This window comes from Hevea brasiliensis, chromosome 8 (genome assembly GCF_030052815.1).
Source record: "Hevea brasiliensis isolate MT/VB/25A 57/8 chromosome 8, ASM3005281v1, whole genome shotgun sequence".
NCBI lineage: Eukaryota > Viridiplantae > Streptophyta > Magnoliopsida > Malpighiales > Euphorbiaceae > Hevea > Hevea brasiliensis.
Window position 1 is genome coordinate 11,809,476 of NC_079500.1, and position 24,152 is coordinate 11,833,627.

The 24,152-nt window shown below is 33.9% G+C and overlaps 3 protein-coding genes across 13 annotated transcripts; 2 read left to right on the forward strand and 1 right to left on the reverse strand.

The window, feature by feature from the left end:
* The first annotated feature begins 598 nt into the window (after window positions 1-598).
* On the forward strand, window positions 599-10,145 carry LOC110648302 (uncharacterized). Of its 11 annotated transcripts, none has more exons than XM_021802481.2 (6): window positions 599-738; window positions 7,241-7,267; window positions 7,516-7,638; window positions 8,504-8,744; window positions 8,899-8,985; window positions 9,111-10,145. In XM_021802481.2, the coding sequence occupies exons 1-6, from the start codon at window positions 680-682 to the stop codon at window positions 9,933-9,935; spliced, it is 1,362 nt and encodes a 453-aa protein (XP_021658173.1). In that variant the 5' UTR covers window positions 599-679; the 3' UTR covers window positions 9,936-10,145. The 11 variants fall into 11 exon arrangements, with proteins under 11 accessions (XP_021658173.1, XP_021658181.1, XP_021658178.1 ...); XM_021802489.2 differs by having other exon boundaries at window positions 619-738; window positions 7,557-7,638; XM_021802486.1 differs by having other exon boundaries at window positions 721-738; window positions 7,200-7,267.
* Window positions 4,114-5,882, forward strand: LOC110648301 (anthocyanidin 3-O-glucosyltransferase 7). The gene has a single exon (XM_021802479.2). It carries the CDS (start codon window positions 4,311-4,313, stop codon window positions 5,733-5,735), a length of 1,425 nt encoding a protein of 474 aa, XP_021658171.2. The 5' UTR covers window positions 4,114-4,310; the 3' UTR covers window positions 5,736-5,882.
* A 1,223-nt stretch (window positions 10,146-11,368) lies between the features above and the next one.
* Window positions 11,369-23,896, reverse strand: LOC110648299 (methylmalonate-semialdehyde dehydrogenase [acylating], mitochondrial). Its single transcript, XM_021802474.2, has 19 exons — window positions 23,785-23,896; window positions 23,596-23,693; window positions 22,819-22,890; window positions 22,568-22,729; window positions 22,386-22,464; window positions 22,126-22,280; window positions 21,744-21,807; window positions 20,778-20,857; window positions 15,593-15,658; window positions 14,934-14,984; window positions 14,678-14,829; window positions 14,284-14,374; window positions 14,098-14,178; window positions 13,666-13,743; window positions 13,160-13,195; window positions 12,977-13,020; window positions 12,807-12,885; window positions 11,675-11,765; window positions 11,369-11,545 (listed from the first exon to the last, which is right to left on the reverse strand). The coding sequence occupies exons 1-19, from the start codon at window positions 23,810-23,812 to the stop codon at window positions 11,433-11,435; spliced, it is 1,620 nt and encodes a 539-aa protein (XP_021658166.2). The 5' UTR covers window positions 23,813-23,896; the 3' UTR covers window positions 11,369-11,432.
* Window positions 23,897-24,152: the final 256 nt, after the last annotated feature.

A 24,152-nucleotide genomic window follows, 5' to 3' on the forward strand; every position in this document is an offset into this window, starting at 1 on the left:
TCATTAATTACAACAGTCATATAGCACAATTAAGCACAATTAAGGAGCAAATTAGCCATTTCAAGAATCAAACAGAGACTGCCTGCTTCTTACCTTCCCTACGAAACTCTTTCCAATTCCCCATCACTTTCTTGTCTTCCTTATGACACTTTAAGTTGTTACCATATTTTTTAAAATGATTTATTTTTAAATAAAAAATTGACTTGTTACTAGTCAATGAAATTAGAAATTGGACCCATTTATTTTGATCAAACCCAAAAGACCTTTGGGGCTATTAGAGTCAACTGCATGTTATTTGGATTTTCCCAAATGAGAGCGCATATAGACAAGGGGAGTCCATGCACAAAGTTACGTACGAAGAATTCCTTGAAGAATCTGAATCCTTTCCCAGGACTTGATTCTCCTCGTATTCGCTAGACCAGCAGCTTATTTTATTGAAAAAGTCACCTAACCCACTTGATTGAGGGGGCAAATTCGCCATTTCGGGGATCAAGTGATTCCCACCGCCTTAAGAAATTGCTTTGCAGGTTCTCACTGTTCTTATAATCTTATCTTTTGTTTTCTTACTTTACATGTTTTTGTCATTTGGTTGGTCCTGCTGGTTTTGGTGTTTGAGCAGATTTTTCGTCGGGATAAAAGCCAAGAAATCCTTTCTTTAAGAGATTCAATTCCTCCCAAGATGGGTTTAATGGGTCTTTTCTTCAAGTTTGCAGGGCACTGCTTTGATGTTCTTGCATGGTAGGCAGATAATCTATCTCCCAAGAGTGTGGAATTTTCTCTTCCAATGATTACATAAACTGTATTCGTTTTCTGTTTGGATCTCTTTTCCTTCTTCTCATTGATGGAAGTCTCAGTTTATCTTTATGACTATGAACAAATAATCAGTTGACTTTACCCATTTTGTCGTCTTCCATTTTTTTTTTTTTAATTTACAAACTTCCCCTTCTTTTGATTTTGTAGGTTTTGCATGCTCTTTTCGCTAACTGGTTCTGTTCTTCCTGCAGGCCTCTCTTTGCTTTGGGCTATCCCTTGTAAGTCTCTCTATGCTAGTTCTAGCTAATTACTTGGCATTGGAATTTTGGAAAATTTCTTGCCCCTTCTTTATTTAACGCTGTTTTATGCTACATTTAATTCAATGATGCTTCATTCTTGTAATATAAACTGCTTTTGATCTCTTTGGAAATTTCAACTATAATGCAGAAATTGATTATTATGTAATCAGAAACCTTATACGCTTTAAAGATTTTTAAATTCTCGTACTTAACTGTTAACAGGTGTGCTTCCATTCAAGCAATCGAGACTAATTCCATCTCAGATACCCTGAAGCTGATCACTTATTGGGTCTGCTTTTCTTTGATTTTGATGTTTGAAAATGCTCTTTCATTATAATATTTAGGGTTATTTTACAAAATATATGGATAATTTTATAATTTTAAAATTTTTAAAAATTTTAAAATAATTAATATATATTTTTAAATAATAAAAAAAATAATTAAACACTTTTTATAATAATATCTGCTAATCAGACGTAAGCGTCAAATTACTTTTCAGTCATTATACTTTTTTTAAAAATTTTTTATTTGTTAGACGTTATCTGTATTAGTTATCAACTTTCTCTCATTTTTTTGTCAATCAAAACATCTCCTTGAAGCCACCCCTTTTCGTATATATATATTTTTTCAATCACAAAATTGCCCGGATAATCAAGAGCTTGGAGCTCATCTTGGCACATGAACAAGGGAGAAGAATAAGAAGAAAGGCCCAAGCCTTCCAAAAGCTTCTTTGGCAGGCTGCTGCCCCAACTGGACATGCCCCACAAGATTTCAGGACTTTGGTGGAAAAGCTCAATTTCATCGTACCATAATTAATAAATAGGTTTAATTGGTATGCTTGATTACATTCATGATCATCATCTCAGAAATTATGGGTATGCATGATTTTTAGGGGTTATTAATCAAACTTCTTGCCAATCAACTTTCTATCTTTGGATAAAGTCCAATGAAAATAAGTATTAATAAACTCGTTGAGACTTTGCACACTATATATAATTATAAGGTAAATACAACAGTCTATACCTTCAATTCATAATCTAACAGCATGAATTATAGCTTCATTAAAAATCATCTAAAATAAATTTAGACTTTAATAATATATTTTTTTAATATTATTTTGTATACAATATTAAAATAGTAAATAATATCAAGAAAATATATTTAGACATCAAGATAATATATAAAATAATTAATAATATATATATTATGTATAATAATATTGCAAATTAGTATGAACGTATTATTAAAAATATTAAATTATGAGATTTATACACATTACTAGATTCTTAATAATAATATTTGTTAATAACGTATTTTAAATTTTTAACATGCTATTAAATTTTGAATTTATTGTATTGATTTTTATTTAGTACATTTTTAGGAAATTTTTTTAGAAAGTATGATTTAAATGTATTTATTATACAAATTAATTTGTAAAAATAAATTTACTATTAAGTTATAAAATACAATAACACCCATAATATAATTAAAAATATAATAAATTAAAACTAAATTGATAAATTATATTTCACTTAAATTACAGAGAAAATTCAACGTATCAATTTCCTTCTAAATAAATTACATCTGTTATAGATATAAAATTACTTATTTTAAGGAAAATTAATTTGATAATACAAATCAAAATATGAGAACTTTTACACTTTGAAGAAATTTTTATTTTTTAATTTATTTATCAGGTCTATATTTGACAAATTATAAATAATATAAAATTAGTAAATTTCTTTAATCAAATAATTTTTTTATTTTTCTTTCCATCATTGGCAGAAAATATACGTTGAGACTCCCACCATCATAATTGATATTAATGGTAGAATAAATGTATGAAACAAACTCTATATCTACCACACTCACCTTATTTATTTCTCCTATTTTCCTGAATAAATCGTGATCCATGTAACAATGCAGGGCAGGGGAAAAGGTAATTAGTATGCTTTTAATTATAAAATAATGTTAAGTATAATGTATTTAATTTAAAAAAAAAAACGTTGCTATGTTTCCACTCTCTGTGAAATTTATTATAATTAATAATTAAAATAAAATTATTATATATATATAATAATTATATAATTAAATAAAAAAATAAAATATTAAAATTTTTATCTAAATTTAATTTATTATAAATTAAAAGTATAAATATATGAACCCGTGTCGTGTGTCTTGCATTCACCACACAATTATGTGATAATATTCCTTCACCGACACACACGATATTGACTTGGCTGCTAGGTTCACTTGATGATAAGCTTAAAATTGTCCTTGCAACTAATAATCAATATATTTAGTGTTTATTTTGCATTGTGTTTAAAAATTTAAAATTATTTTTTAAATAAAAATATTATTTTAAATATTATTAAAAAAAATAATTTAAAAAAATAATTTTTATTATTTTATTATTTTTATATATAAAATTATCAAATTTAATTTTAAATTATTTTTTAATACTCTCTGATTAGGACTGAATAGAATTCGATTCAAATTAAAAAATCGAATCAAATCGAATCAATTCGGTTCAATTAGTTTGATTTTAAAATTTAATCGGTTTGGTTTTACATTATAAAAATTTCTGTTATTTCGATTCGGTTCGGTTTTGAAAATAAAAAAATCGATTAAACCGAATCGAACCAAATAGTAATTTATATAGTCAAATCGAATTAAATCGAACCAAATTGATTTTTGAATTAATTTATTTTTATGAAAAATTATGAATTATATTTAATTATATATATATTAATTGTTTAATTTCATTGATTAATGGTTATTAGGTTCAAACCAAAGTTAAAATTAGACCAAATAACTTGAAAATCAAGTTTAAATTAAAAAATCAATAAAAAATCAAACCGATCGGTTTAAATCGAATCGAATCAAAATAGAGCAGTTCAGTTTGATTCGATTTTTCAACCATTTCGATTCAGTTCGATTTCTAAAATTTACAATTTAATTTTTATAATTTAATTTAGTTTAGTTTGATTCGGTTCGGTTCGAATCGAATACTCACCCCTGTCTCCAACTGATATATCTCTAGAAATAATTTTCTCAACACCGATTTTCATCAGTAGCAATGCCAAACTGAGTCTTAATACTATCCTTAGCTGGCCTGGCCACCATATATTTGAAACTTCATTTCTTCTTTTTTATGTAGAAAAATTTCTTCTTCTTCTTCAATTTTACTTTCGTAATCGTTTTATTCTTATTTTATTCTTGGATCTCTTTTCTCAGATTGCTACTCAATTTGATACAATGCTAAGTTGCAGGCAACCAACCAAATGGGTACCGAAACATCATGTTGCAGCCATGGCATTCCCATTTGGCAGCCACCCTCTGGCTCTCCTCAACCTTGTCAAGAAGCTAGCAATGGCCGCCCCTGACACCCAGTTCTCTTTTTTAAGCACAGAAGACTCCAACAATTTTCTCTTCTCGGCATCAAAAGCAACCGACCTTCCTAATAACATAAAACCCTGCAATGTTTCTGATGGTGTGCCAATGAATCATGTCTTTTCAGGACGTCCAACAGAAAGAGTGGACCTATTTGTAAAGGCAGCACCAGATAACTTCAGAAAAGGCTTGGAATTGGCAGCAACAGAGATAGGCCACATTAGTTGCTTGATAACAGATGCTTTCTTGGTGTTTTCAGGAGCAATCGCGGAGGATTTGAGTGTTCCTTGGATCCCAGTTTGGTTACCCCTCGCTCATTCCCTCTCTGCCCACATTTATTCTGACAAGATTCGTCAGTACTGTGCTATTGGTGGCAATGATGGAGATACTGAGTCATCATCTAAGAGAAAAATACTGGAAACTATTCCAGGGTTAGCTAAAATCAGCATTGAGGATTTGCCTCTTGAAGCACTGAATGATAAACAAAGCCTCTTTTCTAGCATGCTAAATCTAATTGGAAATGTGCTGCCACAAGCTAATGCTCTTGTTATGAGTTTTTACGACGAGCTTTGCCCTAAATCCCTATTAGATGATCTGAAATCCAGGTGTCCAGGCTTGCTTAATGTGGGTTTTGTGACTATTACAATTCCACCACCACCTTTGCCATTGTCAAATACAGATGCTACAGGGTGTCTGTCATGGTTGGATAGCCAAAAAACCATGTCCGTGGCTTATATTAGCTTTGGAACTGTGGCTAATTTCCCTCATAATGAGATTAAAGAATTGGCGGAGGCACTCCAAGAGAATAGAATTCCATTTCTTTGGTCACTGAGGGAGAATTTAAGGGGGATTTTGCCAGATGGTTTTATTGAGAGGACTAGATTGCATGGAAAGGTAGTTCCATGGGCACCACAGGCTCAAGTATTGGCACATAAATCAATTGGTGTACATGTGACACATTGTGGAGCTAATTCTGTGTGTGAGAGCATAGCAAATGGGATTCCAATGATTTGTAGGCCTGTAGTTTTTGCTGATAATGTGACAAATGCAAAGAAAATAGAGGATATATGGAAGGTTGGTGTGAGAGTTGATGGTGGTGTCATCACAAAGAATGGGGTAACCAAGAGCTTAGAGCTCATCATGGTTCATGAACAAGGGAGAAAAATAAGGAGCAAGGCTCATGCCCTTCAAGAGCTTCTTTTGCAGGCTGCTGCTCCCAATGGACATGCTGCACAAGATTTCAAAACTTTGGTGGAAATTCTTTCATCAAACCAGGCACTCAATAATTAGTTTTAATTGGTATGCTTAAATAAATCACATGTAATGAGTCTTGGTTCAAGTATGTATCTTTTCTTGTAGGCGCAAACCAAAAAAAATATTTTATATGTAGTTTAAATATATTAAATAATTAATTAAGTTTCATCTTTTCCAGATCAATGTTAAAGATTCTTTACTTGTTTAGACCCTTTATAATCTTTAAATTATCAATTATATTTCTCAAACTCTCCTCCAATCTGCTGCATCCTATATATAAATGTATGAAGCAAAAACCAACTATTGATTTTGGGTTCTTGGAGTTGGCTGCGTTTTGTGAAGATGATTCATTGACAGGTTCATTATTTATATTTATGGAAAAATGGAAGTCCTCTACGATCCGCTTGCAAGTAATCAATTTTCTCTATGCTCACCAAGCCAACAGGTTTTTTAATTTTTAGTTAGTTATGGGAAATTCTTATTTAAACTCTATCTACGATGGAATCAATAAGTAAAATTTATGTATTTAATATATTGATTACATCAGTGATATAACACAAGCTTGTATCTTGATAAGAAAATTCCATTAATCACAACAGTCACATATAAGGAGCAAATTAGCCATTTCAAGAATCAAACAGAGACTGCTTGCTTCTTACCTTCCCTACGAAACTCTTTGCAATTCCCCATCACTTTCTTGTCTTCCCGATGACACTTTAAGTTGTTGCCATATTTTTTAAAATGATTTATTTTTAAATAAAAAATTGACTTGTTATTAGCCAATGAAATTAGAAATTGGACACATTTATTTTGATCAAACCCGAAAGGCCTTTGGGGCTATTAGAGTCAACTACATGTTGTGACAGAGATTTGGATTTTTCTTAATGAGAGCGCGTATAGACAAGGCGAGTCCATGCACAAAGTTGCGTAGGGACAATTCCTCGTAGAATCTGAATCCTTTCCCACGACTCGATTCTCATCGTATTCGCCAGACCAGCAGCTTATTTTATTGCAAAAGTCACCAAACCCACTTGATCGAGGGGGCAAATTCGCCATTTCGAGGATAAAGTTATTCCTACCCCCTTAAGAAATTGCTTTGCAGGTTCTCACTGTTCTTATAATCTTATCTTTTCTTTTCTTACTTTACATGTTTTTTTCATTTGGTTGGTCCTGTTGGTCTTGGTGTTTGAGCAGATTTTTCATCGAGATTTAAACCAATAATTCTTTTCTTTAAGAGATTCAATTCCTTCCAAGATGGGTTTAATAGGTCTTTTCTTTAAGTTTGCAGGGCACTGCTTTGATGTTCTTGCATGGTAGGCATATAATCTATCTCCCAAAAGTGTGGAATTTTCTCTTCAAATGATTACATAACTTGCATTCGTTTTCTGTTTGGATCTCTTTTCTTTCTTCTCATTGATGGATGTCTCAGTTTACCTTTATGACTATTAGCAAATAATCAGTTGAATTTACCCATTTTGTCGTCTTCTTTTTTTTTTGTAGGTTTTGCATACTCTTTCCGCTAACTGGTTCTGTTCTTGCAGGCCTCTCTTTGCTTTGGGCTATCCCTTGTAAGTCTCTCCGAGTGTATGCTAGTTCTAGTTAATCACTTGACATTGGAATTTTGGAAAATTTCTTGCCCCTTCTTTAGTCTATGTTGTTTTATGCTACATTTAATCAATGATGCTTCATTATTGTAATATAAACTGCTTTTGATCTCTTTAGAAATTTCAACTATAATGCAGAAATTGATTATTATGTAACCAGAAACCTTGTATGCTTTGAAGATTTTTAAATTCTCGTACTTAACTGTTAACAGATGTGCTTCCATTCAAGCAATTGAGACTAATTCCATCTCAGATACCCAGAAGCTGATCACTTATTGGGTCTGCTTTTCTTTGATTTTGCTGTTTGAAAATGCTCTTTCAAAGCTACTTGAATGGTAATGTTGCTATTCTCCATTTTACAGTTTACGTCTCTCTTAATTTAGTGCCCAAGTAAAATAATCAGCTTTCTTGAATATGTTCAGTATATGGATAGCTTCCTCTTTCCGTGTTTGATTTTATTTGATTTGATTTCATTTCATTTCATTTCATTTCATTTCCGTCCAATTTTCTGTTAATTTAAACCTGCATTTTCTTTCATTTTGTCAAGTCTTAAGCAGTGCCTTTCAATTGGTTTCTCCATGAAAAATTGATAAATGTTATGGGAAAATTATAGACTGGGTTCAGGTTAAAATTTTTTTCCTTTTTTTCCATAATTAGAATGGAAATTTAAGTTCATACTTCTTTTTTGTTTCTTTGTTCTTTTGTTCTATCAATGGATAGAATGTAAAGACAAGTAAAGCAAGGGCTTATAATTTCTTGTCAAGCAATGTCCAATTTTTATGCCCAATATCTCATGAATGGTTCTAATTGTGGAAAAAACTTACCTAGCCTAGTCTATCATGGATTCAAGACAATGGTTTGTAGAGGACCTATATCTGCTGTGTGGGAAGTCATGCTTGAATTTTATATATACTGAACAAGCATGGTATATATTTTGTTCTACTTGAGCTTTTTAATTTACAGGCCTTAAATAATCTCTTTCTGTCTTCCACAATCATGAAAAAACTTTAGCTTAAGGATATTAATTGGTGTAAGGTTAATAGAATATGGTAATGTGCTTGTCCTTCACTTCTGGGTCTGCTATTCTTTGATTTCGCTCTTTGAACGCGCATTTCTAAAGCTACTCTTATGGTAATTCTGCTTCTATCTCTGTTCAGAATTTAGCAAGAGGTATCATTTAATTTCTTTTGCCTATTCCAGCCTACCATGGTGGACTTACATTAAGCTGGTTATTGTTGTCTGCTTGGTTACTCCTCACTTTGATGGCTCTCTTTATGTCTATAAACACATTGTTCATCCATGCCTCTCTATGGACCCTCTCATTTTTCTCAACCGGTTAATCAAACTGATGGAGTTCTTCAAGAAGGATAACATGTTAGTAGAGGTGAAGAATGCAAAGGAAACTGGAGCTGAAGCTTTGGAGAATCTTATACCTTTCAAGGTATGTACCCTGTATCCAGTTCGAGTCATTGCAGAATTGGCCTGTGAATCAGAATGCTAGTGAAAAGAATTGTTTGATGCATACAAGAAACATAAAACGTTGATCTTTATCTGCATCCTTCTTCCTTCCCTCACCCTTTGCTATGCGCTTGCAGCCAGAGTTTGAAGAAACTAAAGTTGTGCAGAAAGACATTAGTTTAGTGGAAGTAACAGAGAGTAAAGAATTGGCATCAACTAAACAGGTAAAGCTATTGCCACCTACCTTATACGACTTCCAGTAAATTTCAGTCATATATAATTTCCCTTGCTTTCTTCATCCATTTACTTGCATGTTCACTCATTTTTCTTTCTAATACTACAATTGCAGGTTAGACAAATAGAACCAGACCTTGCTTCGGCAGGAAACAGAACAAGTGCACCTCTGGATTTCAAAGAAATGACTCCTGCAGTGTTTGCAGCTAGAGATCTTCCTGATGTACTACAATCTAATAGCATCCAAAAGGAGTGGACTTGTGCTGTATGTCAGTTAACGACCGCAAGTGGGGCAAACGTTATTTCCCATCTTCGAGGAAAGCGACATCAGGATGCTTGTGAGAAGCTGAAAGTCTACAACCAAACATTGAAAAGCAAGGTTTCTCCTGCTTCAGAAATGGAAAATGCAAAGTTAGCAGAAAGTAGAGGCAATCTTCCTGATAAACAACATTGTAAGCGCACCCATGAGCCATGGACTTGCGCTTTATGTCATGTGACAACCACAAATAAGGCAGACCTTGTTTCCCATTTTCAAGGAAGGCGACATAAGGATGCTTTGGAAAAACTGAAAACTGAAATCCGGACATCAAAAAGCAGGACTTCTCCTGCTTTAACAGAAACAGGCTCTCCTTTAATGCACACGGAAATGGCAACTGCAGCAGCAGCTGGTAGAGATGTTCCTGACTTGCCGTGGACTTGTGCTGTATGTAACACAAAAATCCAACATGAGACAAGCCTTATTTCACATCTTGAAGGAAGGCGACATGAGGATGCTTGCAAGAACTATAAAGTCAAGAACCAAATTAGAAAATCTTTATGGTGTGCCATCTGTAATATAAGCTGCAGTAGTGAAGGAAACATGCAAGCTCACCTTGAGGGGAACATGCACTTGACTAGAACTCAAGAGCTCATTAGCGTTGGAAGCAAGCCGGAAAATTGATTGATGACACCAAAACATGGGAACTATGTATTGTGCAGGAAGAGATGGGCAAGAATTTGTTGGATCTTATACAAGACTTGATTAACTACCTAGAATTTGGTTCTGAGTTGTAACCTGTATTACTTAAAATCCATTTCTGGGTGTAGTTATATAAGTTTGTTGAACTACTACAGCTTTTAGAAATCAAAATTTAAGCCATTGCCATTGGAATCTTTTGTTTATATTTGTCAACAGGGTAAAGTGCAAAGTGAGACATGAAAGCTCATACCAAGTCTCAGACGTCTGCGGAATTTCAAATAGACCCTGATTGACTCCAGAGTAAAGAAATGAGGCCTTGATCTATTCAAACACTTGAATAAGCTTAATGCAATGTCCCAAAATTTTTTTCGTGTAGAATTTATTGAATTTTTTTTTATATTTTTAATTGATAATTATTTGAATTTTTATTTTATTTTATTATAATAACAGCAATTAAACCTTAATCTCAAACTAATTGAAGTTGGCTATATTGACTTTTACATAGGATTTTCAGCAATGGATCAAAACTCCATCATAAATAACACTAATTAGCATCATTGATATATAACTAATTCATCACTGATACTTTAGCAACGGAAGTTTAAGTGATAAATTAAAATCTATTATAAAAGTTAAATTTTTAAATAACTATAGATTAGTAATGAATTATGGTTGTTGCTGCAAATCTTGTTGCTGAAAAGATTCAGCGATGGATCCGTTGCAAATCTACTCTTCGCTGCAAAGGAATCCTCAGTTCCTTAAACTTCATAATTTGATTAATAATTTTTCAATTATCTTTTTTAACTCCTAATTTTTTTTCATAGATAACTCTTAAAATTAATAATATTTAAATATTAATAATATATATTTTGAAACATTAAAATTACTATGTAATTGAATATAATGAGCTTTTACTTTCACATTATTTTTCTTTCCCTCATCATTTGAGTTGATATATTTGAATATTTCCATTCATCATCCACTCATAAAAATAAGAAAAATTTAATGTTTGGAAAATTCTACACTGCCAATTGATTATTAATTGAAAAAATTATTAGCCACAAAATCTCTACTATTCATAAAGTCTAATCAAACCTAGGCTTAAGAAAATAAGAGAACCAAAGTGATGACAAATTTCAGAGAGCCTTTACCTAAGCCTGACTTGTTCAGTGATTAAAGGCATGTCACTTACCTTCGTCCCCAACCCCTACTCAAAAGAAAAAAAAAAAAATCAGAGTGCCTCGGTGCTGTAAAGCCTTGGGGTGGAACTGCCCACTAAACCCATCCATTTGCTACAAGGGGGCAAGAAAATACAGCAAGGGGATCTGATTGTAAATATAGGCAACAGCCTTGAAATTGATCTGTCTATTTTTAGTGTACTCAAGAGAGAGAGAGAGAGAGAGAGAGAAGCAAAAGAGGAAAAAGACATTGACTTTTATTGAAGGCTCAAAGCCAGTTACAGATGATAATTACAACAAACTATACTTTCTGTGATGTTGGCATTGCCAAGGAAACACCACTGCCAGCTGGTAAATCCTTCCATTGTTGAGTTATTGTTTTGATCTGGGTGAAAAAGTTTACTCCAGCCTTTCCTGCAATTCAGATAATTCTCTCTTTGTTTAGTAAATTCAGCAATTCTGCATTGCGTAGCAACCTATAAAGGGAAAAGGAATTGGCAAAAGAGGTGTAATGACAAAATCAAGGGAGAGAGTAAATTTTACCATAGAAGTTGAGATCTCCGGCAAAAGATGCCTTGGAGCCAGTAAATGAGAAAAAGGGTAACGGAACTGGTATAGGAACATTGATGCCAACCTGCATCAAAATGAATCATCTCAAATAAATATTCATAATATAATCACGTTAAGCAGGAATGAACTTTCCCTGTAAACTCAGATTTAGAGAATTCAACAAACCAAAGGAAGGAATTTCAAAAGCATATTCATTCTAATTTATTAATTAACACAACTACTATGTTCCTAAAACTTAATTCTATCCATCAAATATCAATACAAAATGGGCAAGTATTGCTGCTAAAACTACGGTAAACATGGCTCCAGATTAGAATTTCAAATGTCACCCATCATGCAATGTATTGCCTGTTATATGTTGTGTGACATGAACACTGCTCAAAATGCCAATAATGACTGTTACAGGGCGCATCATAGGTTATATACCACAACACCATTTTAAATTGTCAGCAACCATTTCTTTCGTAATCTCAAATTTGACCTCAATTTTCAGTTACAACTTTAGCAGAAAAATGATTTTTTTTTTTTGGCAAAATATAGGTAATTTTCTTTGATACTTTGTACTTTAACTATTTTCTTTCAACAATAAACTATTATATGTACATAATTACTATGATTTTTGACCTCTTTCTCTCTCTCTTTTTGACTCAATGATAACTCTCTCTCTCTCTCTTTTTTTTTTTTTTTTTGGTTGTTCAGGCTGACCACTAATTCTGTTTATCATTTTTTATGTGTCAGTAAAATAGTCCTTTTGAAGCATAGTTTACTCATATATTGCATATTTATTTAACTTATTGGTTTAATGTTCCTATAAATAGTTTTGCTACATTTTTTTTTTTAAATTCATGGTAGTGGCACTGATTCAATTCTATCCCATGACACAAAACTCAACTCAACTCAACTCAACTAAGCCTTTATCCCAAAAATTTGGGATCGGCTATATAGATTCGTTTTCTCCACTCCAAACGACTTTGGGTTAAATCCTCAGAAATGTGAAGCTAGGTCATGTTGTACTACTCTCCTCCATATCTCATGACACATAACAGAATGTAAATTGTTGTAGCTTTAAACTATTGTCTTCCCTTACTAAGCTCTTTAGTTTTACCTGTCCAGCCTCTATCTCAGTCTGGAATTTCCTTGCGGCTGCACCAGACGTGGTAAATATGGCAGCTCCATTGCCATATCTGCAACAGAAGTATTACCCACATGTAAAGAGACCAGATGCAAAGCAAAATGGTAATTTAAAGGCCAAAGAAGCCATAGCTGAGGATATACTTGTTTCTGTTGACAATGTCAATGGCTTCTTCAAAGCTATCAGCCTGAGGTTCAAAACAAAGAATAATAAAAGTAAAAGATAAATACTACTAAATCACCACGTTAATACAACCAAAGCATTGTTGCCGAAAAGGGGCAAGGTGGTTGGGGGGAGGGGGGGAGGGGGTTGGGTCTTCATCTCACCTCCATGCATAGGAGAACCGGCCCGAAGATTTCCTCCTGCAAAGGTCATGGGTAAAAGTCAACCTTTTATAAACATTTGAGGTCCATGTCTTTCTGTCAGACTGAAAATGTACAAATTTTCTGAAGTCCAGTTTACTCAAAAGCATGAGTGAAACTGATGTAGAACTAGGAAGAATTGATCAAGAATCAAAGAGGATAGAGAAACACATTCTCAAGATACAAAGAAAGAGAAACTAATTCTCAATAAAATTTTATTTAATTGTCAATAACTCATAATAATCAAGCTAATAATAATGTGAACCCTAGGCCTTATTTATAGAGTTTACAACTGTTATCATATTAGGATTAGGAAACGTAATTCAACCCTAATTAAGAATACTGAAAGATAAACGAGGAAATAATAAACCTAATAATAAGAATAGAACTCCCAAACAATAAAATTCAATTTCCTAATTTTACATTGAATAAAACTCCTAATTCGAATCTTCATATATTCAATCAGATACCTTGTAGCACTCCATATCAGCTGTGACACCTGATAAGATAGTAGGACCAATAAAATTGCCATGCTCATACCCCGGAACCTATTTGAAACCATCAATAAATTGGTAAGTAAACCATTTCCTGTTTATAAAAGCTGAAAAATCTATGTTATGTTGATGAAGAATAAAGGACTCAATGAAGGACCAAAAGTACCCTCATTAGTGGGAAAGCGAAGCGCCAAGAAAACCTTTCAGCTAAATCCCACAATGAAAAATTATGGTTGTCCTACTGTTTTCCAAATCACACCATAATTTTCTGTAATAATATATCCTTCATGTCTAAAAGTGTTAATTCCTTACCAGAAACAGAATAATCTGATTACCCCCCATTCTTATCCTGCAATGATGGCTAGTAACAAAATAATGATGCAGAAAATTAAATGTAGAATAAGATACCACTATTTTTCTTCCATCAAGCAGTAGTTTGGCTCCACTTTCGACACCACTTTGAATTAATCTGTGTATTCGTTCCTTGGCCTGCAAATGCAGAATTTAAGAAAACTTCTGTTTTCATTATTTTATCATCTGAATCAATAGTAGTATTGCAATCTACTAGAAAGATTATTGAAACATGTACCACACCTGTTTGCTAATCACTGGACCCAAGTCTGCATCAGGCACTGTTCCAGCATTTACTTTCAGAGCTTTTGCTCGTTCCACCAGTTTATTCTCCCTGGAAAACATTGAAAAAGATTGCCATTTTACTAGAATACCATAATTGATAGTCTACTTTAAGTTTCCTTAATTGTGAATTATGTCAATAGACTCAATATAACAAAACTGCAAGCGAGTATATCTCTTCAAGTGCTCATATGCATAAATTACACTAAACGAAAGTGAAACAATTAGTAGTAAATATTAACACTAAGTCAAGGTCTTAGTATTCAAAATAAAAAGAGAAACTAAATTAAAACCATGCAAATAAAAGGCATAATAATCCAAAAATTAAAAAGGAAGAAGGGGAAAAACTTAATACCATGATTGTGAATCTCCAACAAAAACCACTGTGCTCAGTGCCATGCACCGCTGTCCAGCAGCGCCAAAACCAGCAGCGACCAGGGCATTTAAAGCAGCATCAACATTTGCATCAGGCAAGACAATTGCATGATTCTTGGCTCCCATGTTGGACTGAATAAAATAATTACAAAGTCAAACTTCAGACATTACGAAGCACTCATATTGTCCCTAAGAGACTGGATGGTTTACTTGCAAAGAAAATGAAGTTAGCTTACCTGAACACGTTTCCCTTTAGCTGATGCTCTTGCATATATGTGCATGCCAGCCTATGGACACATCAACAAAAAGATAAAATGACAATGTAACTATGATAAAAGCAACACCATGTTGATGGCTGAATTTTAAAAAAAATTTAGAAAAATAAAATTAAAAAAAGGCAGGCTGCCCAACTATGCTGCACAACCAGTTAAGGGGCTGATTATCCATTTAAAAAAAAAAATAGAAGTAAATATTTCATAGAAAGAACATAGTATTAAGACTGCTGCTAATAGATTTCAGGCAATGAAAACTATAACAATACTTGAGATGAATTTAATTCAAGAAACCTAGACTCTCATCTGTCAATTCATTTTTGCCCTCTGAAATATGCTGAAATTATGTTTATATGCTGAAAATGTAGTACAGTTTCCTAACGTTGGAAACATAGAGATCATGAACATTGATTATTTAAAATTTGAAAAATGAAGAACATGGTTTTCTAAGAGGAACGATTTCATTTATTATCAAACAGCAAAACAAATTAAATTTTAAAAATTTTCCACAGGCAAGCATGCTCTTGGGGTTCCCAACTTGCAAAATTGAGATGATATATACAAACAAAAATCACATAGGAATTAGGAACTTGAACATGGACACACAGCAATGAGTAACTTACAATATTGGAACCAACAAAAGATATAGCTCTGATGGCATCATCATCACAAATAGCATTAACAATATCCTGTTGCAAAACTGAAACATATTAGGAAACAAATTGTCTTAATGATAACATGAATTAGCACTGATTACTAGTGTTATGAAAAGTCAATCACTATATTATTTTTCTGTATATTCTGTATTCTGTATTCCTTTTTAGGATTTCTTATTTAGGATTTCTTCCTAATTAGTAGAACACAATTATAGAAATCAATTGTATATATATACCCATATACAGATTAATTGAAATTAAGGGAGAATCATCTCTTTCTACATAGTATCAGAGCAGGTCATCTATCTAGAGTAACTATTTGTTTTTACCACCCAGCTCAGGAGAGACCTTGGCCCCGACTGGCCGTTTCGACTCCGATCAACATCGCCGGCTTCTCCTCAACCCCCTCATTCCACCACTGTGTGCTGTTGCCTGATCCAGTACACCAGTAAAGGACTTCTGAGGTTTGGCTCTCAGATTCTATTTCGGTATTTGCTTGATTTGTGATTTTGGGTTATTTTACTGCTGTAAGCACTTTGGATTAACATTTCGGTTAGTTTTATTTGTCTCAATAAATGGCAGACAATAAGAATGTTATTTTTGATGTGATTCCGGTGATGACTAAAATCACGAAACACAAACTTAATGGTCCGAATTACCTGGAATGGAGTAAAATTGTTAGGGTCTATTTGCGTAGCATTGATAAAGATGATCACCTTACTAAAGATCCACCTACGGATGATACACGACAAACTTAGCTAAGGGAAGATGCTCGGTTGTTTTTGCAGCTTCGGAACTCGATTCATAGTGAGGTAATTAGTTTAATTAATCACTGTGAATTTGTTAAGGAATTGATGGATTACTTAGATTTTCTGTATTCTGATAAAAGGAATATCTCCCATATTTATGATGTTTGTAAGGCATTCTACCGTGCTGAGGAAGAAGATAAGTCTCTCATAGCTTATTTTATGAATTTTAAATGGGTATTTGAGGAATTTAATGTATTGTTGCCTTTTAGTCCTGATGTGAAAGTTCAGCAGGCCCAACGGGAGCAACTGGCTGTTATGAGTTTTCTTGCAAGCCTTCCTTCAGAGTATGAGACTGCTAAATCTCAGATTCTCTCCAGTTTTGAGATTTCCTCTTTGCATTAAACGTTCACACGGGTCCTTCGTACAGATAGTACCCAATCTTCACAGCCTGCCAGTAGTGCTCTTATTAGCCGTAATCGAAATGGACAACAGGGTAATAGAAGAGGAAATAGAGGAGGAATTACAGGCAACAGAAGTAATCAGCGTAATGGAGAGGCTAGTTCTAATCAGGACTCAAGAGGAGTCATTTGTTATTATTGCTATGAGCGTGGCTATACAAAATATAATTGTCAGCAACTTCAGAGAAAAAATCAGCGATCACAGATGGCAAATATGGCAGCAAAGGATTCTACAGTATCTTCCTCTGAGAAAACTATTTTGGTATCTACAGAGGATTTTACACAATTTTCCCAGTATCAGGCATCTCTAAAGCCTACCAGTTCCCCTGTCACTGCGATCGCTGAGTCAGATAAATCCACTACATGCCTTGTGTCTTCCTCATCCAAATGGGTTATTAATTCTAGTGCGACAGATCACATGACAGGTAATTCTAGTCTTCTATCTGCTTTTCAGTCCAATCTCAATTCCTCTACTGTTACTTTAGCTGATGGTTCTACTTCTTGTGTCATGGGTTCTGAAACTGCAAACCCGACTTCTTCAATTTCTTTGTCATCTGTTTTGTGTCTACCAAAATTCTCTTTTAATCTACTTTATGTTAGTAAACTTACACGTACCTTAAATTGTTCTGTTTCCTTTTTTCCTGACCAGTGTTTGTTTCAAGATCTTACGACGAAGCAGATTATTGGTAGAGGACGTGAGTCAGGTGGTCTCTACATTCTGGAAAATCATTTACCGCAGTCGCTTGTTTGCTCCAGTACCTTAACACCTCTTGAAGCTCATTGTAGATTGGGCCATCCTTCTTTGTCTACCATGAAGAAGCTGTGTTCTCAGTTTCAGTCTTTATCAGTACTAGAATGTGAGTCGTGTCAGTTTGCAAAATATCATCGTTTGCCTTCTGTGTCTAGAGTCAATAAACGGGTTTTATCCCCTTTTGAGTTAGTTCATTCTGATGTTTGGGGCCCTTATTCTGTTACTTCTAAAATTGAATTCGTTATTTTGTTACTTTTGTTGATGATTACTCTCGTGTTACCTGGTTATATTTAATGAAGAATCGTTCTGAGTTATTTTCTATCTTTTGTGCCTTTTATAATGAAATCAAAACTCAATTTAATATTTCTGCGCGCATATTAAGAATTGACAATGTCAAAGAATACTTTTCAGTACAATTTTAGTCTTCTATGACACAAAATGACATTCTTCATCAGTCTTCTTGTGTGGATACCCCATCCCAAAATGGCGTAGCCGAAAGAAAAAATCGATATCTTCTTGAGGTAAATCGTGCTCTTCTTTTTCAGATGAAAGTTCCTAAATACTTTTGGACGGATACAGTTTCTACGGCATATTTTTTGATCAATCGTATGCCATCTTCTGTCCTTAATGGGGATATTCCTTATATTGTTTTGTTTCCTACAAAATCTTTGTTCCCTATTGAACCCCGTATTTTTTGTTGTACCTGTTTTGTGCGTGATGTTCATCCACAAATTACTAAATTGGATCTAAAGTCTCTTAAATGTGTCTTCCTTAGGTACTCCCGACTGCAAAAAGGGTACCGCTGTTTCTCTCCTACTCTTAATTGTTATCTTGTTTCTGCAGATGTCACATTTTTTGAGTCCACTCCATTTTTTCCTCAATCATCTGTGTATGAGAGTTAGGGGGAGAAGGATGATCTCTTAATATATAGTATCCAACCAATGTCTAGTCCTATCCCACAGCCTGTTCCTTCTGTCTCTAGACCTACTCAACCTCCCGTTGTTCATGTTTATTCCAGGAGATTGGAGATTCCTGACTCAGATCCTATACCAGCTACTTCGTTGGGAGATCCTGTACCTCATACTGATCATGATTCTGATCTAAACTTACCCATTGCTCTTCGTAAAGGTAAACGTTCATGTACTTACCCTATATCTTCTTTTGTTTCTTATAATCAATTGTCTTCTTGTTCTCGGTATTTTGTTACTTCTTTAGACTCTGTTCCTATCCCTAATACTGTTGGTGAGACACTGTCTCATCCTGGCTAGTGTGCTGCTATGGAAGAGGAAATGGAGGCTTTAGATGCTAATGGTACATGGGAACTGTTGCCTTTGCCCACTGGTAAGAAAGCTATTAGTTGCAAATAGGTATTTACAGTAAAGGTAAATCCTGATGGTTCTGTGGCTAGGTTAAAAGCACGCCTTGTAGCAAAAGGATATGCTCAGACATATGGGGTTAATTACTCTGACACTTTTTCTCCTGTAGTTAAACTTACTTCTGTTCGCTTATTTATCTCTTTAGCAGCTACATATGATTGGCCCCTGCACCAATTGGATATCAAGAATGCTTTCCTTCATGGTGATCTTCAGGAGGAGGTGTATATGGAGCAACCACCTGGGTTTGTTGCTCAGGGGGAGTTGGGTAATGTTTGTAGGCTTCGGAAGTCTCTTTATGGCTTGAAACAAAGTCCTACGGCCTGATTTGGGAGATTCAGTGAAGCAGTACAGGAATTTGGTATGCAAAAGAGTAAGTGTGATCACTCAATATTTTATAGGCAATCTGAGGCTGGTCTAATTATCCTGGTAGTTTATGTGGATGACATTGTCATCACTGGGAGTGACTCTGCAGGTATTTCATCTCTTAAAACCTTCCTCCAAACCCAGTTTCAGACCAAAGACTTGGGATTGTTAAAGTATTTCTTGGGTATTGAAGTTATGAGAAGTAAGAAGGGTATTTTCTTGTCTCAAATAAAATATGTCCTCGATTTATTGACAGAGACAAGAAAATTAGGTGCTAAGCCTTGTAGTGCACCAATGACTCCAAATTTACAACTGTTAGCAGGGGATAGTGAGTTATTTGAAAATCCAGAGAGATACAGGAGATTGGAAAATTGAATTACCTTACAGTCACTCGTCCTGACATTACTTATGTCGTTAGTGTGGTAAGTCAGTTTATGTCTTCCCCAACTGTTGCTCATTGGAAAGCCTTGGGACAAATCTTGTGTTATCTGAAGGGCACTCTAGGAAGATGTTTGTTATATGGTAATTATGGGCATTTGAATGTTGAATGTTTTTCAAATGCCGACTGGGCTGGATCTAAGATTGACAGGAGGTCAACTGCTAGATGTTGCATTTTTGTTGGAGGAAATTTGGTGTCTTGGAGAAGCAAGAAGCAGAGTATAGTTTCTCGATCTAGTGCTGAATCCGAACACAGAGCCATGGCACAATTAGTATGTGAGGTAATGTAGATACTTCAATTACTAGATGAGACAGGTTTTAAGACCTCACTGCCTGCGAAATTGTGGTGTGATAATCAAGCTGCTCTCTATATTGCTTCTAATCCGGTGTTTCATGAGCGGACCAAACATATTGTGATTGATTGTCACTTTGTTCATGAAAAGATTCAACAATAGATCATCTCAATAAGACACATCAAAACTGGAGAGCAGTTAGGAGATATTTTCACAAAAGCTCTGAATGGAGCTAGGATTGACTACATTTGTAACAAGTTGGGCATGATTAACATCTATGCTCCAACTTGAAGGGGAGTATTATGGAAAGTCAATCACTATATTATTTTTCTGTATATTCTGTATTCTGTATTCCTATTTAGGATTTTTTATTTAGGATTTCTTTCTAATTAGTAGAACACAATTATAGAAATCAATTGTATATATATACCCATGTACAGATTAATTGAAATTAAGGGAGAATCATCTCTTTCTACAACCAGAAAGTCCATGTTGTAGAATATAATATCTAGAGCAAACATAACTGTTTGCAGGAACGTTATACCTTTGTGATAATGCAATCACGTTAAAAGTCATCCAATTGAAAACCTAAACTCCTAAAGGATGCAATCAAAACATTCAGTATGTTATTTGGTGCATTTTCTTAAGAACAGACAAAACGAGTCAATGAAGCTTCAAAAAGCTGAATAAGTGAAAAGGAGCTCATTGTTCAGTAATAGCATACATTAGTGCCATGAACAATGTTTAAGACACCATTAGGCAGACCAGCTTTCATTGCCAACTCTGCAAGCATTACAGAAGCCCCTGGAGAAAACAACAACGAAAAAGAAAATTATAGTTGATAGAACAGTATAAATGTACTTTTATTTTTCCAGGTCACAAAGTTAACCAAATAATGCTTTTGGAAAAGAACACAAATGGTTTAACGAAGAGAACCACTTTCATTCATTTATTGAAGTCGGTCCAAATGCATTTTAGGTCTTATATATTAGAAAATTAGATAGGAATGGTACTTATGAAACCTGATATCGGGTTCAGAAAACAAAAATTTGAATAAAATGTTTTTTTCCTGATTTCAAACTGTATAAAATTGAGACATTTCCGAATGGCACCATATGTTATTTGCTCTAATGTATTCAGATATAGATAGCAAACATGTAGCAATGAAATACACAGAAAAAGAAACTCTGACTGGTAGAATGCTGAATAGATACTCCCCCTTACCATAATGTTTGTTCTCATGCCCAGAATTTTCCAGGACTTTCAATACTAATATACCAATTTATATTAGTGAAAATAGCCAAAAAGAAAAAAAGGAAAAAAAAAAAAGCCTTTTTGATGTAAGGGAAAATTTTAAATATTAGGACTTTGCAAAATGGACAACTATTCTAGAATCTAGATAGAAAAAGAAATGATTAGCACTACATGCAATGTGACACACATGACAATACAAAGTCTTAGCTTCCAAGCACAATTAGTATAAGAGGATGAAATCTCAAAACAATGGCAAATCCCACTCTCCTCAATCCCATGTGCCTACAACATAAAATGGAGGCTGCACTTTCAGTGGAAACAACCTCTAACAAGTTTTTCACCATATATATATATACACCTTTTTCTTATTATTTAATATGCTATAGACACATGAGAGAGAGACAATGCTTTAGAATATTAACAAGTTAGCATTCACCTGGATCTTTCTCTGATGGCTTTAAGACAAAGGTATTACCACATGTAACTGCAAGAGGGAACATCTGCAATAAAATAAAATTAAAAATTTTTTCTTTTCCTTTTGTTTGGGAACTGAAAAAAAAGTGATTGCTGAGAGCCAGAAGGCCAACTAATTTTAGCATACTCATGAAAAAAAAAAATCATAATATTAAACAAGAAATTTGAATAGTTAACCGTTCTGACTCATATCAAGCATAACATTCAAATTTCAGCATCATGGCAACAAGATGTGCTAGTATCATAACACATGGTTAAAAGATCAATCAAAGAGTTAAAAGGAATATTAGAAATGGAAATGAGACCAAAAAAAAAAAATCAAATAAGAATTAAGAATGCTTTACCCATAAAGGAATCATTGCAGGAAAATTGAAAGGGCAAATCCCAGCACACACACCAAGTGGCTCTCTAATGCTATAGGTATCAATTCCATTTGACACATTAGGGACATACTCGCCCATTTGCAGAGTTGCCATTCCACAAGCATGTTCTACAACCTCTATATGAGAGAATGAAAGAACAAAGAGAAAATCAACAATTAAGTTCAATAATTTGTCACCACAAAAACTTCTCAAACAAATAATGGGAGGCAGTATGAACTAACCAAGCCCACGGAACACATCACCATGTGCATCCTTCAAAGTCTTCCCCTGTTCAGTAGTAATATTCATCGCAAGCTTATCCTACAACAAGATAGAGGACTGCATTAATCAAAAGTTCAAAATTTCTATTTGTGAAATTGTAAAATCAATCCATACAATAAGGCAACAGAAAATACATGCTTACAATGTCTCTACGAATGAGCTCCTGAAGCTTGAACATAATGCGTTGGCGGGTCGTAACTGGTGTGTTGCGCCAAGATGGAAAAGCCTGCTTTGCGGCAGATACTGCTTGTTTGAACTCTTCATATGTAGTAAAAGGAACTTGAGATACAACTTCTTGTGTTGCCTATCACCAAAAACTAAAATCAATCAGCACCCAAAAGAACTAATTGCAACAATACATTCAATATAACACAAAAAGTTCAAAGTACTCACAGGGTTTATCACATCAATGGCCGAAGATGATTGCGAATCAACAAATGTCCCTCCAATAAAATTCGGAACCCTCTGATACAATTCATTATAAAAAAAATGACGCAAAAACACTAATTCAATTTCTATCCCAATAGAATCTTAAGGCTATAAGAAAAACTATGAAAAGAAAATGCTTTCACAATGAAATTTTTCTAACGATTACATGTCTGTATAACTTCAAATTAATTGGTATATTTATTTTCCAAACAAAAGGTCCAAAAACATTAAACCCTCAATTCAACTTCCAGTTGTTTAATCATGAATTACTTTTTCAAATTTCAACTCTATTATTTCACAATATAAACTTGTCAAGAAATATATTCAACCACAAGATGTGTGAACTTCAAAGAGGGGCGAAAGTTAACATTAGACATAAAATACATTCTTTCTGAATTTCTTATGATCCAAGTGAAGAACTCAGTTAAACAACAATAAGAATGGCTCACAAGAATCTCCAAAGAAAAAAAAAAATCTTTATGCTTAATCCGATTCTACCAAACATAAACGAAATGAATTTGTTCGAAGGAACTTAATTCAGGAAAGAACAGCTCAACTACAACAAGATATTTTGTATAAAGCTCAGTGGAACGGAGTTCCAAACTGAGAAAAAACCAGAATTTAAATTTCTTCTCTTTTTCTTGCACTTTCACAGTAACCAAGCAGTGATCTTAAGCTGAAATATCACATATTCCTATTCATCCACTAAACCCAAGAATACATACGTATGGAAATCATTACCATAGGTTTTCGCTGGCTGGAAGAAGGCTGAGCAGCAGTAGAAAAATGAGAGCTCCTCAAAGCAAGGATCTGAGGACTCAAGGCCCTCAGATTTCTCACTGAAAACAGATCAATACACACAAAAATCAGAGTTTAGTATCATTTTCCAACTCAAAATATCAATTATTAATTGTTCAAAAATTTCAATACCTCGTTGAATTGAAAATTTAAGCAACATGTCTTTGCTCTTTCTTTCTCTCTCTCTCTCTCTTTCCTCCTCTGATATGATGATACTCTTTCTTTGTATAGAGAGGGAGAAAGAAGAGAAGTGTGGCTATTGAAGGGAGGGAGTTGTTAGAATCTGACCGTTGGATTGGATTGAGAAATCATCTGACGGAGGATGTTCAAAGTTGATGTTAATTTGAGGATTAAACATTTTTCCTTACATTGATCGAGACAGAGTAAGAATAAAATTACTAGTAATACATAATATAGATAAATTGTTTTAATTATATAAACTTTAAAATAAAATAAAAATAAAATCTATTTGTGCTAAAAAAATAAAAGAATTTCAATAA